The 16,060-nt window shown below is 42.6% G+C and overlaps 1 protein-coding gene across 3 annotated transcripts in view; it reads right to left on the bottom strand.

The window, feature by feature from the left end:
* Positions 1-10,353: 10,353 nt before the first annotated feature.
* USPL1 (ubiquitin specific peptidase like 1) overlaps positions 10,354-16,060 on the bottom strand; it is a 28,916-nt gene continuing 23,209 nt past the window's right edge. For all 3 annotated transcript variants that reach the window (XM_033104511.1, XM_033104512.1, XM_033104514.1), the window contains one exon: positions 10,354-14,414. In XM_033104511.1, coding sequence (XP_032960402.1) covers positions 12,517-14,414 — 1,898 coding nt within the window. In that variant the 3' untranslated portion in view covers positions 10,354-12,516. The remainder of the gene's footprint in view (positions 14,415-16,060) is intronic.

The following is a 16,060-nucleotide window of genomic DNA, read 5'->3' as shown; positions in this document are numbered from 1 at the left end:
AATCTGAATGGAAAGCTAAGGACCTCTTTCTCCAGAATGTACATATTGACAGATAAGATTTTATTTACAATGTCCAAAGGAGTCACAGACCCTCGGGAGCTGAGTTCTTGGCTCCCAGACTTTGAAGGTCTGGCTTTGTATTTTATTTATTTGATTTGTATTCTAATTACTGATAAAGGTCGCAAAGTGTGTCAAGTCCAGTGTTTAGATATGGAAAAGTTACTAATGATTTTAGACAACACAAAGAACTAGAAATGTCTAATGCTATTGACAAGTCCCAAAGAGAAACCAATTTCTTTCTTTTTTGCTGAGCAATTAAGTAGATATATAAAATTAACAACAAAGAACTTGACACAAAAAGAAAAACTTCCTTGAGGTGTCAACACTTCCACACCAAGTACTACATAGGTAAAAACCTGTAATGGATGACTCAGTAGAGAATGGAAGTTAGAAATATAGAATTTCTCCATTAATTACCAAGCATGCGGATTCCACAGCCCACGGGACATCAGTTTACAAGGGCAAACATTTTGGCATCCTGCTGAATAGGCGTAGCCTCAGGGCTGGGGGACTATTGATTATCAGGTGAGTTGTAGACCCTGGAACCTCCCACCATACTTAGGCAACCTCTGCCTCCAAGCCCAGTGGGAAGGTTATAATAGAGAGAAAGCTGGCAAGAGGGGTGCTTTACCAAGATATTACGTAAGTGCCCGCAAGCAAAACAGAAAATGCATTTTTATTGTGAGAATTCCCTTTCTCCTGATGAGCTCTTCCTTCTGTGGTTATATTTACCCTCCTGATTATTTTAAACTTATCCAACACCAGAATTGTCACGTTAGCCCTTTTACTAGTTTGCAGAATCTCTAAGTGCCTTTTCATGGATCTGCTTTACTTAGAAGCAGCCATGGTGTGCCTTCCAGTTCCCTCGCCTCTTGTGAGGCTCCCAGAGGGAACCCCTAAGGGGGGTGGGGAGTCACGGGGGACTCCTGGTGCTGAAAAGCAGAAAGGGCCAGAAGGACAACCACAGACAAGCTCACTGAGCAGCCTGCTTCAGAGCCAGCCAATGGTGGGTGGCTCTTACCTGTGGCAGGGCTTCCACAGGAGCTGCCTCTGGAAACTGCTCAGAATGAAGACATTCGTTTAATGTCACGTCTTTGGGATGCTTCCTCTAATCCACCAGTTTGAGCTCACCATTCCTCTTTCGGCCTCCAGACGAAGTTTGGAGAAGCCAGTCCATTTGGTGTTTGCATTTGTGGTACCTAGCAAAACTGTTAAATTAGGTAAACTTAATGCAGTAATCATTTCACAATATATGTAAGTGAAGCCATACACCTTAGACCTATACAGGATATTATATCAATTATGTCTCAATAAAACTGGAAGAAACAAAAACAACTCTAATAAACTGTATCTTCCATTTTCAATACTTTTTCTGACTTGCAGAATGCATTACTGTGATGTTAACTGGAAGAAAAATGAGCTACATTTAACAGACTTTCCTTTTAGCTTTTTTCTTCTGGGAAATTGGTATTTACATGAACTGGTATTTTATAATTGGTCAGTAAAAGTTTTTCCACATAACCTCAACCTACAACAGGAATTGAATGTGTTAATAAATTTAATATGAAAGATATGTGAATGGTGTATTCTGAATGGTTAAAGCACAGTGAGGTGATTCAGTGACAGTCGAACAAATTTACTAACGGGGAAAAAAAGAAACCTCAGTGCAATACATCAAACTACAGTCCAAAAAACATGAAGATTCATTACACACACACACACAGAGAGAGAGAGAGAGAGAGAGAGAGAGAGGAGAGAGAGAGAGAGAGAGAGAGAGAGAGAGAGAGAGAGAGAGAGAGAGAGAGAGAGAGAGAAAATACATCTATTTTCAGTTAGAAGATATATGTAAATATTTATATATTTTGGGGGTAGACACGACCTTACTAAAACATAATACCAAAAGGGAAAGACTTATAATGGAAAACTTCTGTCAAACTACTAAGAATGGTCAAGTGGAAACTAAAAATTGCCACATGACAAAGAAAAGTTTACATTTAAAGAGAAGATCTGCATTTGTAAGACTCCAATTCAATCAGAGCAGGCTGGAGGGGCCCACAGAGCTCCTCAGGCATCCCTCGTGCGGTGCTGTATTGAGAACTCATGAGCCCCCCAATCTCCTCTTCTGAGACCCCATCCTAAGCTGCACTCGTTTATCTGTGGCCCTATGAACTCCAGGCCTCCCAGGACATTCAACTCCGTCTAATCTCTTCCACTCCTGTCCAACACCTTCACCCTCCACAGTGCCCTCTGGAATGAAAGACCTGTCATTGACTGGACCTCCCACGTCCTCGACTTCTGTAAACAGTCTCCCCTGCCCTCGTGCTAAGTGAAATCTCAATATCTCCTGAAGAAACAGCTTCCTACCCAGCCCTGTCAAGTGGTGCTCTTTAATCTGCCTGGTTCCCTGTGGCTATTTCAACCTCTGTTACCCCATCTTCCTTACACCCCCCCCCCCCAGGGACTCTGAAGCACAGACCATTAGATGAACCACCTATACTGCTCCTTTTGAGACAGGTTAGTTAGCATGTCCTTAGGTAGACAGGGAAGTCCCTGGTGGAATAAACAAGAAAGCAGCCATATCCTGAAACTCCAGGTACTGAAAAGTCTCCTTCACTCCAGGGCAGGGACATGAGAATATGCCTTGAGGTTAGTAAATAATCTCAAATCCCTTCTGGCTGGACAAAGGAGCAGATCTGATAGATAGGAATAGGTTGGTTCCTTAATTCCTTCAGGATGGGCAAACAGGACAAACCTGCCAGATGAATTCCATTAGAAGGTTCCAGCCCCCTTCCCCAAGCAGGCAAGGGAAGGTATAAAAGAGCTTTTGCCTCAGTCACTGGGACACCCCCATTCGGGACCACCTCCCGCTCGGGAGCTGCAACCTCTTCTCCTGCCTCTAATAAACTATCTTCCTTTACAACTTTTTGCCTCTCCCTGGTCCGTGTATCCATGCTTCAGCTTCACAAGACACACTCCCGGCCCACACTCAGAAACTGTCGGCAGATCCAACATCATTTACATCATTTGGGGACTCACAGAAAAATATTCCTTCTTCACTTTTGCTGTCATCTGGAATTTTTATAACATTCTGCCTTTCTTTGAGGATTTTAGGTCCTGGCTTATTGTGTATTTCTTTCCACCGGGACTCCTTCTGTCATTTAGAATACTGCTTTCCACAAAGACTATCCATACACCATCATGACCTCCTGGTTTGTGTGTTACCATGTAAAAGATCCAGCTGCTCGCTGCACAAAGCCAAAAACTTGAGAGGCGAGGTTGGTGGAAAGAAAAGCAGGTTTATTCCAAAAAGCTAGCATTAAGGGAAGACAGTGGATTGCCTGTCACAAAGACTGCCTTCCCACTCTTAATACCGCCAAAATGTTTTATAGGCATGTAAGGAGAGGCAGAACAAAAGAATGGAGAAGTTGGTCAGGCAACTCCTGAAAAGAGGCACTTCACAGAGGCCAGTAGGCAGGTAAGGAGGCAGAACAAAGGAAAAGAGAAATTGGCCAGGCAACTCCAGGGGGGAAAAAAAACAAAAAACACTTTCCAGAGGCTGATTTGCCTCCAGGGCAGGAGTGGATCCCATACAGACACAAAAACCTTTCCCAAGTTACCAGGCCAGGCATGCACTTAGCCCTGCTTGGCCCAAACAGAAACACTGAACTAGTGTACATACCATATTTCCTTGAAAATAAGACCAGGTCTTATATTAATTTTTGCTCCAAAAGACGCATTATTTTCAGGGGATGTCTTATTTTTCTCATGTACAACAATCTACATGTATTCATTTATTCATGTACAAAAATCTACATTTATTCAAATACAGTCATGTCTTCTTCTGGAACATCGTTATAACTCTCCAAACCCTGAATTCTGGCTTAAATTTCTTGCGACTCCACTTCCTGTAGAACGATTGGCCCCAATGTCTCATGTCCAGCAATAGAGCTCTCCTTAAATGAGCACTTCTGGTCCACGTGGCCTGCTCGTAGTGCATTGGCAGCACAGCTGGCAGTGATTTTATCCCATGAATTCTTCGCCCAAGTCACGACCTCTTGCAGGCTAGGCTTCACAAAGTTTCCACGCTGATTTCTCTCCATTCTATTTTCAATGTAGTCATTGATTTCCATGAGCAAATGGTCCTTGAATGGTTTGTTTATTGCAATATCAAGAGTATGGAGACAGGCAGTCATTCCTGTGGGAATCATTATTTGATCTATTCTTCTCTCTGCAAGGAAGTTCTTCATGTCTTTAGCGCGGTGAGTGCTGGCTGAATCCCAGACCAGCAGACCTCTTTGACGACCTCGCTAAACAAGCGGCAGCATTAAGTAGACCCACTTCCTTATAACTGCTTGTGTGCACCAGGCTTTTTCAGTTTCAAGAATAAATGCCTGAAACACATTCAACCTTATCTTTCTTGCCCTTAGAGATGATTAGAGGTGGGGATTTCTTTCCATCCAGACAAATTGCCAAAATACAGGTAACACGGGCACTTTCATAACCAGTGGAGGGAATGTAGATTGACGAGGCACCCTCTGATCAATTGTCGTTTGAGATCCTTGGCCCACAAACACTGCAGTTTCATCCATAGCAGTCATGTTGGAGAGTTGATATTTAGAAAAGTCGATGTCATTAACAAAAGATTTGAATGCAGGTGCACGTTTAATAAGTTCAGTATCTTCCAGCTTGAACAGTGTTGTCGATCTTAGAGACAGTTCATATCGCTGACGGAAGCCATCCAGCCAGTGTTGTGATGCTTCGAATTCTTCTGGGCATGTTTCTAACTGTGGTGCCACTGCAAGGGCAAATGGTTGAATATCAGCCCTGCGCACAACCAAAGCCTTTGCTCTCCTGTCAGCAATGCATTCACAGGTGACATCTTCCAGCTCAGGAAATAATGGTTGCCGACCTGATCCACACTTGCGCTTCTTAGCATTTCCCACGTCCACCTGTTGACTGAGGTTATCGTGCTCTGCTCGCCATTTCCAGACCATTCGGAGATCCAACTTCTTTGCGCAGAAAGCCGTAAGATTCTTGCCCTGGGAGTCCTCCACGATTCCTTTCTTGTGCTTGACGGAATAACTCTTTCTTTTTGCACTCATCCTGTCTGGGGGTCAAGATATTATTCCCTTTAAATCTACCATTAAATCCAGTGTTAATTGAAGACTTACGAGACAGGAATGGCAACAAAAATGATGACAGTTAAGAATGATGACCCACACAAAAGCGACGAAAAATTGCAGGCACCAAAATTCAAAAAACGTTTCTTTATTTCACACGAGTGCATTAAGTATGTCTGTTACAACACACAACATATTGAATTATGAAGATTCACATAAGACACAACCACGAGCGTTCATTATCAAGTGCGCACGGTTTTCGTGCGTTGTGTCTGTACTCCAATTGGTCATTCGGCAATAAGTCTCGAGTTATCTGTTTACATAGGCGTTTAGATCTCATCCAAAGGCACCCGCTTGGGTATTTACAAATACTTAATTATATTATCATTTATTTTAAGTATTAATGTCAATATTATTTATATTTAATTATATATTAATATTATTTTATAATTCAAAATGTCCATCGTGTGTTGTAATGGACATACTAAATGCGTCCGCCTGGCTGATGATCTTAACTGGGGCTTATTTTGGGGGTAGGGCTTATATTACGAGCATCCTGAAAAATGATGCTAGGGCTTATTTTCCGGTTAGGTCTTATTTTCGGGGAAATACAGTAGTAAATATACAGAAACAGAATCATCAAGGTTTGGTGGGAGGGGAGGGAAACACAGAAAGGAAAAAAAACTTTCAAAAAGTTACAAGCCAAACACTGTCAAATTGAATCACATCAGAGATTTAAATCTCAAAATAGAAGACATAGGGTGTCATACAGGATCTCCAGTCCCGCTCCCCGCACAAGAACGCAGGACATGGTGAGGCCAAAAAGGAACACCAAGGGAGCCATGGATAGGGGAGTCATACCACTATTTTTCGCTGGAAGCTGGGTTGGAGACATAGGAAGAAGGAGCCACACGATCCGCAATCCGCCATCCGCACTTGCTAACCCCACTTGCCAGCTGTAATCCACTGTCCGCTTCTCTGCCAACCAACCAACCAACCCCCTGACATAGCCACGACACTTATATCAGTGGCCAATGGCTAACTGGTAACAGCTGATGGTCAGCTAATAACCGAGCCAGCACCTTACCATGTGAGGTCAAGAGCCTGGAAACTCTCTGGGACTGTTGCCACATAGGGTCACTGTTACACATGGACTTGTCCCCCAACCGTGGACATGCACTTTCTTTGTCATACTTCATACCTTGTCATCACCAATAACTGCGCTGTCTCCAAATGCCCAATTTCAAGCACACCCCTTTCTAACCAGTTTTCTTCCTCCACTAGTCCCACTACCACGGGCAGTCTGTGAACCCACCTGCAATCCACTGAGACCTGCCACTTTTTAAATGACAGTCACCTACCCCATGTCCCTACTTTCCTCCTTATCCATCACTATTATCATTTTCCTTGCATAAAACCCGAATTCCTTTTCTCTTTCTGTCCCATTGTAAAGGTGAAACTCGGTAAACCAATAATGTAATTAGACATAGCTCGTTTGTAGCTTGACTCACCACATACCTGTAGCTTGCCATCTAGCCACTTGTCAGTTTGATCCACCCTGATACTCAGCTGTTTTCTCCTTGTTTCTCCCCTCACTGATTAAGAACTCTGTTCCCTTCCTGAAGGCTACACATAACTTATTAATCCATTTAATTAACAGAATCCTAACCTGAAAAGAGCAATTTCTTAATCCTCAGGCGCCCGGACACCAGAATCCGATTTGTAACTCCCTTGCAGTTTTTACTGGTGACACATAAAGCCCCAGGCCAAGGTGGCCAGTCCAGTTCAGAGTCCAGAGATAATATTATCTTAAGGCAGACCAGACCCCAGCAAGCGATGTCAGCCCTTGGACCTGCCTAACCGACTCCCCCTTTTCTTTGTTCTTCTTATGTACCTATTAAAACCTTCTGCCTGTTCTAGGATTGGAGAAATGGCCTTTGGCAGGAGTCGCCACTCCCCCTGAATGCTGGCATTGTGAATAAACCTCTTTTCTTTCCACCAACCATGTCTTTTGAGTTTTAACTTTTTCAAGCAGCAGGCAGCCTTATCAGCACGGTTATCACCGTTAGTCTGACAATACCTCTAACTGGTTGAATCCAATTTCTCACCTACTCTGTCCTGCACTTGAGCAGCAAACATGTCGATGAAAAAACATCCAGCCTAACTAAGAGAAAACTCGTAAGAGTTTATTTGAGCCAAACAGAATTGCCCGGAAGCAAAACCTCAATGGATTGAGAAAATGCTCCGCAAAAGGGCAGTTTGCAGCTTATTTTATATGTAGAATCAAAGGAGGAAGGTTACATGCAATCCACTGGTGACAGATTAAGGGGGTGGGAGAAAGCAAAGCGGGGAAATCTCTGGGATTAGATAAAAGTAAACTGGAGAGACAGATACTTCTTTTACATAGGTGGGTACAGGATAGTTAATGGTTAGCATTTTATAGCACATAGACATGGTAATCAGGGGACAAGCATAATAACGAGGGGTGCTGTAGTTTCCTGCTCTGGTGGTGGGGGTAAAGGATTACTCTGACATTTCAAGGGCATGCGATCTTGGATGCAAAAAAGACAACAGGCTCACTTAAGGTAAAGTTTGACCTTATGAAGGGCGGTACAGGCTAAAAATGTGACTTCCTGCCACCCTACTTAGGAATTTTTATGTTCACACCATCCTATGGGATTATTTTCAGTCTCCTGAGCTTGTCAGGTTTAACATGTGGCCCCTTTTCCATCCACACAATTGGAGAAAAATAAAATACCACTTAGCTGGTCTCAGTTAAACTTACGACCACAAACCTGTGGGGTCACAGTGCTGCCCAGCGAGCCTACGGCAGGCCCCCAATCAGGTAGCTCTCTAAACAATTCAAACCTCTTCCTCAATCTCCAACTTCTCCTCCCCTCACACCCGCAGCTGATAATTTCACCATATCCCTGAGAAAATAATCACAAGACCTTTCTCATTCTCTAATCATCAACTCTCCTAACATCTGTACCCATATACTTGGTCTTTCTTACTATTCAAATGGGTCAACTCATTTACCTCTTAAGGTCACACCCTCTTCCTTTCATACACCAATCCCTCCCCTGGAGAATTTTGCTCCTGTGACTTTCCTTTCTCTCCTCTTCAACATCCACTCGTCTCTCTCCTCGGAACATTCAGGTTCACACATAAACATATTACTGTTACGGGAGTCTCCGTTCTTCTTGCAGAAGCAGTGAAGAATCAAAGGTCAGCAAGCTGATTAGTATGCAAGCAGGGTTTATTAGTGATACACTCAGGGAAGAGAAGGAGCCTGGCTAAAGTGGGGGTGAGGAGGTGGGAGAAGACGGGGGAGGGGGAGAGGAGGCAGGAGAGGAAGAGCCCTTGTCCCGAGGACTTACGGTTTGCTGGGTGGGGTGAAGGAGTTACAGATTGATTTGGCGGAAAAGTGATGCATGCTCTTCCACAGGAGGGCATGACCTCCTAAGATGGGTGGAGGTCAGATCCTCATCTTGCTCCAGACCACCTCTCATCATCTGTTGTAAAAACAGATACAAGGCTGGATGCAGTTAATCACAGCTATTTATGAGTTTTTTCTGTAGGCCCCATGGAACCCCTCCCACCTTTCCTCCTTCTTTTACATTTTCTAACTTCTGCCTAACATTAAGACATCTCCCATCTTAAAAACATTAACAAAACCCTTGACCTCACATTCCCTCACCAGGCACCAGATAAATGTTTCAAAAGAATGAGTCTTTACCTGCACTTGTCACCATCCCTTCCTTCTCTGGAACCCACTCATTTTCACAGCTCCCCTGGACTGTACTTCCTAAGTCACCGAGGACTTCCCTTATTCTCAGTCCTCGAATTATTCTGTCAGCAGCATCCGACAGATCAGTGTCAGATCTGACACGGCAGCATTAGTCTTGCCTTCTTAAAACACAAAACTTTCTTCCCTTGATTTGTAGGACCCCCCCTCATCTGGTTTTCCTTCTACTGCCCCTTTTGTTCCTCAGAGCTGTTTTAACTCCCTAAATGGCCCCATCCTGTATCAGGGCATTAAATATGATCCATGCATTCGTAACTCCTAAATGAGTCTCTCTCCTGGGCTCAGGTTGGAGACCCATTTTCTTATTACATTATCTCCACTTGGACGTCTAACAGGAATCTGACACGTAAACATATCCAAATCTGAATAAATTCTTTCCTTTACATTTCTGCCTTCGCAAGTCTGTCCCATCTCAGTAAATCGCACAACCCATGTGGTCAGGTAACAAAACCCAAGATTCATCTTTGACTCCGCGTTCCACCCCATCAACACATCCTGTTGGCTCTACCTTCGAAATGCAACAGTAATCCAGCTACTTTTCCACACCTGCACAGCTATCACCCTAACCTCCAGAGACTGCAATAGACGAGGACTTCTTTTCTGCACTGTAGTCACCCTCCACACTTCCGTGATCCTTTTACAACTCAGACTAGATCACGTACTCCCTTGCCTGAAACCTTCCAGTGGCTTCCCATTACTCCTACGCGTAGACAAGTCCTCACATGGCCCACAAAGCCACACAAGACCTGGCTTCTGCTCACCTCTTTAATCTCACGTTCTGCCTTTCCCTCCTTTGTTCGCTGCGAAACTACACTGGCCCATTTTTACTTAATAATGGCCCCAAAGCACAGTAGTGATACTGGCAATTTGGATATGCCACAGAGAAGGCATAAACTCTTTTTACAGGCGAGTATGTACAGGAATAAAAACAGTGTACACAGGATTCGGTACTATCTGCCATGGCTTCGGGCAGCCACTGGGGGGTCCTGGAATATATCTCCTGCAGAAAAGGAGGGATTACTGTATTACGTAAGGTGTCTTTAAACAGAAACACACAAATAAGGATTTTTTTTTTAAAGATTTTATTGGGGAAGGGGAACAGGACTTTTCTTGGGGAACAGTGTGTATGTACTTCTGGGACTTTTTCCAAGTCAAGTTGTTGTCCTTTCGATCTTAGTTGTGGAGGGTGCTCCTCAGCTCCGGGTCCAGTTGCTGTTGTTAGTTGCAGGGGGCGCAACCCATCATCGCCTGCGGGAGTCGAACTGGCAACCTTGTAGTTGAGCCGGAGCTCCAACCAACTGAGCCATCTGGCCACCCGGGAGCTGAGCGACAGCTCATTGACTTCAGTCTAGTTGCAGAGGGCACAGCTCGCTGGCCCATGTGGGAATCGAACCCGCAGCCCCGTTGCCCAGAGCTTGTGCTCTAACTGAGCCACCCGTCCGCCCCACAAGGTTATTCCTTGATCAGCTGACAAAAATGCTGCGACCAGAGGCTCATAGGAATCTAACATTTCCTCTGGAGCAATGGTTCAGGATTTGCTAATTTGGCGTTCATGGCGACGTTACAGAACCACCACAGATAAGAATCGAGTATGTATCTGTGTCCTATTTCCATGTTATACAAGTATCTCCTTGTTCAGAAGGCAAACTCAAGGGCAAAAAAAAAGTGTTTTTTTTTTTTAAACTGCATTATCTCTGGGGTTTACAACAATGCACTGGCTCTTAGCAGAAACCTAGAGATACTTGAAAAGTAACAAAGGATGGAAAAGCAATTCCTCAGAGAAGCTCAACTGGCCAATAGTTATAGAAAATCCTCAACCTCACTAGTAATCATGATAATGTAAGCACAGCAGCCAAGGGTTCTCCCAGTCAAGGATACTACCTACTGTTGGTGAGGGTTCGTGAACATCTGTTCTTGACAAAGCCAGTGTATAAACACTACCTAAAAACAGCACGTTTTCCCAAGACAATAATACATAGTAAACTTTTAAAAAGAGTTAACAAGCATTCAACAACTCTCAAGCAGACCCAAAGGTAAAACCTTCGGCAGCATAAGTTTTTTTAAGTTTTAGATAAAGCCAAGCATGCAATCAATAAGAGACTTTTTAAAAGCGTATATCCTTTGACCCTGCAATTCCACTCCCCGAAAATAAGACGTGGATCAGTGCAAAAATTTATCACAATGATAATCGCTGCTGCGCAATTAACAAACCGTTACAAATCACCTCCTCATCTAAAAAGATTGGTGAGACAATGGTAATCTATACCATGTGGTATTATGTGGCCACCAAAAAGTTGTCTAAAGCTATAAGATGGGAAAATGCTTAGTAAACATTAAAAACATACAAACAGGTATAACAAACCCATTTTTATTTCTTACAGTCCATATGCATAAAAATATGAAAATGTTTGCAGTATTACCACTTAGTGTGAAGATGGAGGATCCAAAGTCTTCTTGGTGTTTTCTCTATTTTCCCAGTTTTTTCCTTACAATAAACATGCATTACCTTTGTAATTAGAAAAGAAGGGAGGGTTGGGAGTGAATTGTACAAGTATTATAAAGTGCTGCGTACATGACAAAGTATTCTACCCCGAGACTGCCACCCTCAAATGGTAGTTAACTACTGCTACTACTTGTCACGGCAGGGGTGCTGTTCGGGCACCCCAACTTTAAATGAAGCCTGCGAGATGGAACACACATTGCCAAGTTCAGCCCTTCTAACTGCTGTAGGAACCACGCCCCTCATCCCAGCTCTACAACTTACTAGCTCTGTGCTATTTCTTCATCCGTTAAATGTGGTAAAAGTATTTTGCATATAGGAATGTTGGTTTAAATGAATTAATGTTTCATATATAACAGAACCCAGTACACAGCAAGCCTTATAAACACTGGTGCCCTGCTTTGGACATAGAAATAAATGTCTTGGGCAGAAAGATATTTATGATAACATCAAGTCTTTGCAAGGCAACACAAAAATAGATTAATTTTTCCCGTTACAGATAATTTATCGATCACCTACCCTTACTTAAAGTTCTCGTAACAAGGTTTCCTGCCACACTTTGTAAGGAGAGAAAAAGTATGGGGGAAGTGTACATTCCACAACACTCTACCAGTGTAAGAAACAGGTTGAGGCTCTTAAATAAACCATAAAACCTTAGTGAAAGTCACATTCATACATCATGAGTTTGTATAAACTAGTGTTTTTCCTGAACCAACATTTAAAACATAGAAATTTAATGACCCCAACCGTACAAACTGCCAGAAACTAGACACTACTTTTCCTTTTTAACGTTCAGAAATCCTTACTGTAGTTCTTTAAACAAGTACAAAATGAAGTCAACAAGGAGAACAGATTGCTGATCATTTTAATTTATAAAACAGATTGCATGCTGTATGGGCAGAACCAGAGGTAAAATCTTCACTAGCTTACATTTTGTTCATGACAAGGCCAGTGTATAAACACTACCTAAAAACATAGTATGGTTTTCCAAGAGAGTAATAAATATTAAACTAAAGAGTAATAAGAATTCAACAATTCTCAAATAGATACTCATCAAAATAAGGTAAGTCTAATGTGTCATTTGCTAAAGAATTTAATGCTGAAGTGGAAAAAAAGTCATCCAAAATATCAGTCTTCATGGAACTTTCCAAGTTCAATGTCCTAACGCAGGCATTATGGCTTAGTGGGTCTGGCTGCACTTCGCCCTGAGTTTTCTTGGTGGGGCTGCAATAATTATGTTCCTGTCTCAGGTGTGTGTTCTGGGGAAGACCGTTTAATTCATCAGGTACTGGAACTGGGGTATGGTTGTCTCCCACCTCCAAATACCTAAGGTCAGTCCCCCCGTTCTCTGAGAGCTCTGCCGCAACAACAGTGGTAGGAGACAATAATTCTGCTAAAATTTCTTCGTGAGTCTGACTACTGTATGGGGAAACACTAGGAATGGTGGTTCCTCCCGATTTATTATCAGCAATATCAATTTGATATTGTAGTTCTTTTAACAAGTCTTCTATTGATTCACCATCGTTTGGAGACCCGCAATGGGACACGTGTTCTAAATTTTCACTTGGAAGTTTGCCATTTGTGGGGGAAGACATAAGAGCAGCTAATTTCTTCTTTTTTGCCTTAAGTTTTTTAAGAAGTTTTAGGCGAAGTTTGTGAATCGGACCCTCAACAGAGTCTCCATGGTTTGCTGAAGAAGCACCACCTCCATTTCCATGAGAACTGTGGTTGAGGCGAGCTCCGTAAGTGGCTTCTTCACACTCTCCCAAACCGTGCAGGTCAGCAGGGACATCGGCGTGCACAGAAGCCGCGCTCCCTGATGGCGGCTGACTTGCTAACGGGGCACTGGCTGCTGGGGGCTGACTCGCACACCTCCGAGCTTTCCTGGATGCCCGGTTAGTCTTCTGGTGTTTACCTTTGGTTTTAAAGCCACCAAAATTACTTGCCCCCTTAACTGAGGGCTGCAAATCAGTGACAGCGTTTCTATTATGAGCTGAAACACACGGTGGCATAAAGAAAGCACCCTTGCTCAGTAAGCCTTTAACCCAGCTTCCCACAAATGGCTTCTTCTGATTTTCTTTCAGAGATGGATTCTGTAAGGACTTAGCTGTTACGGTCTGAGAAAATGCTGCAGTTTCTCTTTTCTTCAAATGACACACCTGAGATGTGACCTGTTGGTCTGGTTTTAATTTCTCAGTTTTTGGTGAAAGGAATTGTTTTAAGGGAGCGTCCTTCTCTAGGGCATCTGTGCCCTCAGTTTCTAGCGACTTTACTCCCTGTAGGGGCCCCGCAGCCTGAGCCTCAGTCACAGGTTTAGTGAGTACGGTGTTTTCTGTATTTGGCTGTACTGAATGCATTTTGGTAGCTGCAATCTGAGACGGAAAGCGTAAATCTATAGACTGGTCTTGGGTGGGCTTCTCCTTACATGGAGCTGACAGTGAAGAAGCCATTAGCGACTCTTGTGGTTGCAAAGTGTTTGTTCTGCTGACAACTCCAGTTTTTGCCACAGGTGTATTTCCTAATAGGAAACCTTCAGAGCTAAACTGTATTGCTTCAAGTGTCAAAGGTAAAATATTACTGTCAACCAAACCTTTCGGACCTGAAAGGAAACAGTGTCCACGAGCTGCAGCTTCATCCTGGGAAAGAGTATTAGGAGCAACTGCCACATTTGTGGGCTGACTTCCTGAGGTCGTTTCAGCGGAGGCAGCATTACCCACAGAACATAATGCTGGAGGTACCTGTTCCACATCCCCGAAAGCATGTTGATCATTAGTCTTTTGAAGTGGAAGACAGGCAGATGCTTTATCTGTCATTTGGGATATTTTTCGTTCCCAAATAACAATATGTATCTCTGACGCAGGAACTTCAAATTTCTCACGCCTTTCGGAACATGGGCCTTTCAAGTCATCACATTCCAGCCAACTTCCTGGGGGAGGAGGTAGGAAAGCAAAAGAGGTGAGACATTCAAAAACCACCATCCTAGGTTAACTTTCTTCTGGCCATTTTAACCATTATCATCGAATAGCCACCAAAGGAGAACACTTGAAACATGACCCTATCCATATGTCACCATTTTTCTCTGCAAGTGTTTAAGTCCTAATTTGGGTAATAAAGTTATGGACTAACAGCCAGAAAAGCGAAAAACTGAGGTAGTTTCTACCCTTTCCTAAAACATCCACAAAATCAAGACAGAAATATATTTAACTTCTGGGACTAACAATACAGTACCACGTAATTTATCCAACATCAGAAGAGATTTCTTTCCATGTATATGACTTCTCAAGATGAACGAAACTGTTATCTCAAGTACCAACATTTGTTTCAATACTTCTTTTCTTTTTTTTGGTTAAAAAGAAGCTTAGGTAATTAGGTATCTTGCTTTTTTCCCCCTGAGCCTGTTTTCTCATTTGTCCAGTGAAAATGAGATAATGGATTACAAGGGAGAAGGTTAATTCCCGGCACACACACAAAAACTCCAGTAAAACCACTAAGTTTCTGCGGATGTGCCTCAGGAACCACCTGAACCCACTGCGTCTTCTTCTATACCCATCGGAACTTGGAGACTGTTGCTTGCCTTTGTCAGTGGTTCTCTACTCCACGTGCATATTAGAACCATCTCATTAATATGTGGACCCAATCCTCAGACTCGGACCATTGGTCTAGAGGAGAACCAGGACATTTTTTAAATAAGCTAACTGTGATTTTTATATGCTGCAGGGTTGGAAACCATCTAACCTCTTCTAACTGAAGAGGATTTTTCATTCCCTAGAATGCAGTAAAAAGTTAAACTAAGTTGGTTTTTCAGTTTCTGTTGAAGTTGAGAGCCACTTCCTCCCAAATTCTGAAGTAGGGTTAAAACTTTGTATTAATAATGTGAGTTTCAGTTTACTAAGTGATTTTATAACACACTGTGTCATCAATCCAAATCATCCCCAGGAGCAAAATACCAAATATGAGAAGTGTCCAAACAAGAAAAAATAGAAAAATAAAAAGATATCAAAGCAGCCTGATATAATAACACTTTAAGGGGACTGGGTTATCTCGACAAAGTGAACATTGTAAGGAAAACAATTCAATCGTAAACCTCATTAGACAAGTGGACATTAGCAAAATCCATGAGCTATACTTTTACTGAAAAGTTTAATTATTTAAATAAAGGCTTTAGCTTGACTGTAGCTATTAGCAAACTACCATGTTTCCCTGAAAATAAGACCTAGCCGGACGATCAGCTCTAATGTGTCTTTTGGAGCAAAAATTAATATAAGACCCGGTTTTACATTACAGTAAAATAAGACCGGGTCTTATATTAATTTTTGCTCCAAAAGACACATTAAAGCTGATTGTCCGGCTAGGTCTTATCTTCAGGGAAACATGGTATGGATTTCAGATACTCCATGTCACACTGAGAGAGGGCTACATAGTCTGTAATGTCTAATAGTCTCAGAAACAGATATTTACTTCATATTACTAACAATTGCAACTAAGCAAAACTTCTTTTATTTGGATTTTTTCTCAATTAAAAACCTTCAGTACCATGGACTTTCTTTTTAAGAAAAGTACAAGGTTATATAC

The sequence above is a fragment of the Rhinolophus ferrumequinum genome, chromosome 4, assembly GCF_004115265.2.
Source record: "Rhinolophus ferrumequinum isolate MPI-CBG mRhiFer1 chromosome 4, mRhiFer1_v1.p, whole genome shotgun sequence".
Lineage (NCBI taxonomy): Eukaryota > Metazoa > Chordata > Mammalia > Chiroptera > Rhinolophidae > Rhinolophus > Rhinolophus ferrumequinum.
Note: the sequence above shows the minus strand (reverse complement) of the source record. Positions and strands in the feature narration are given on the sequence as shown.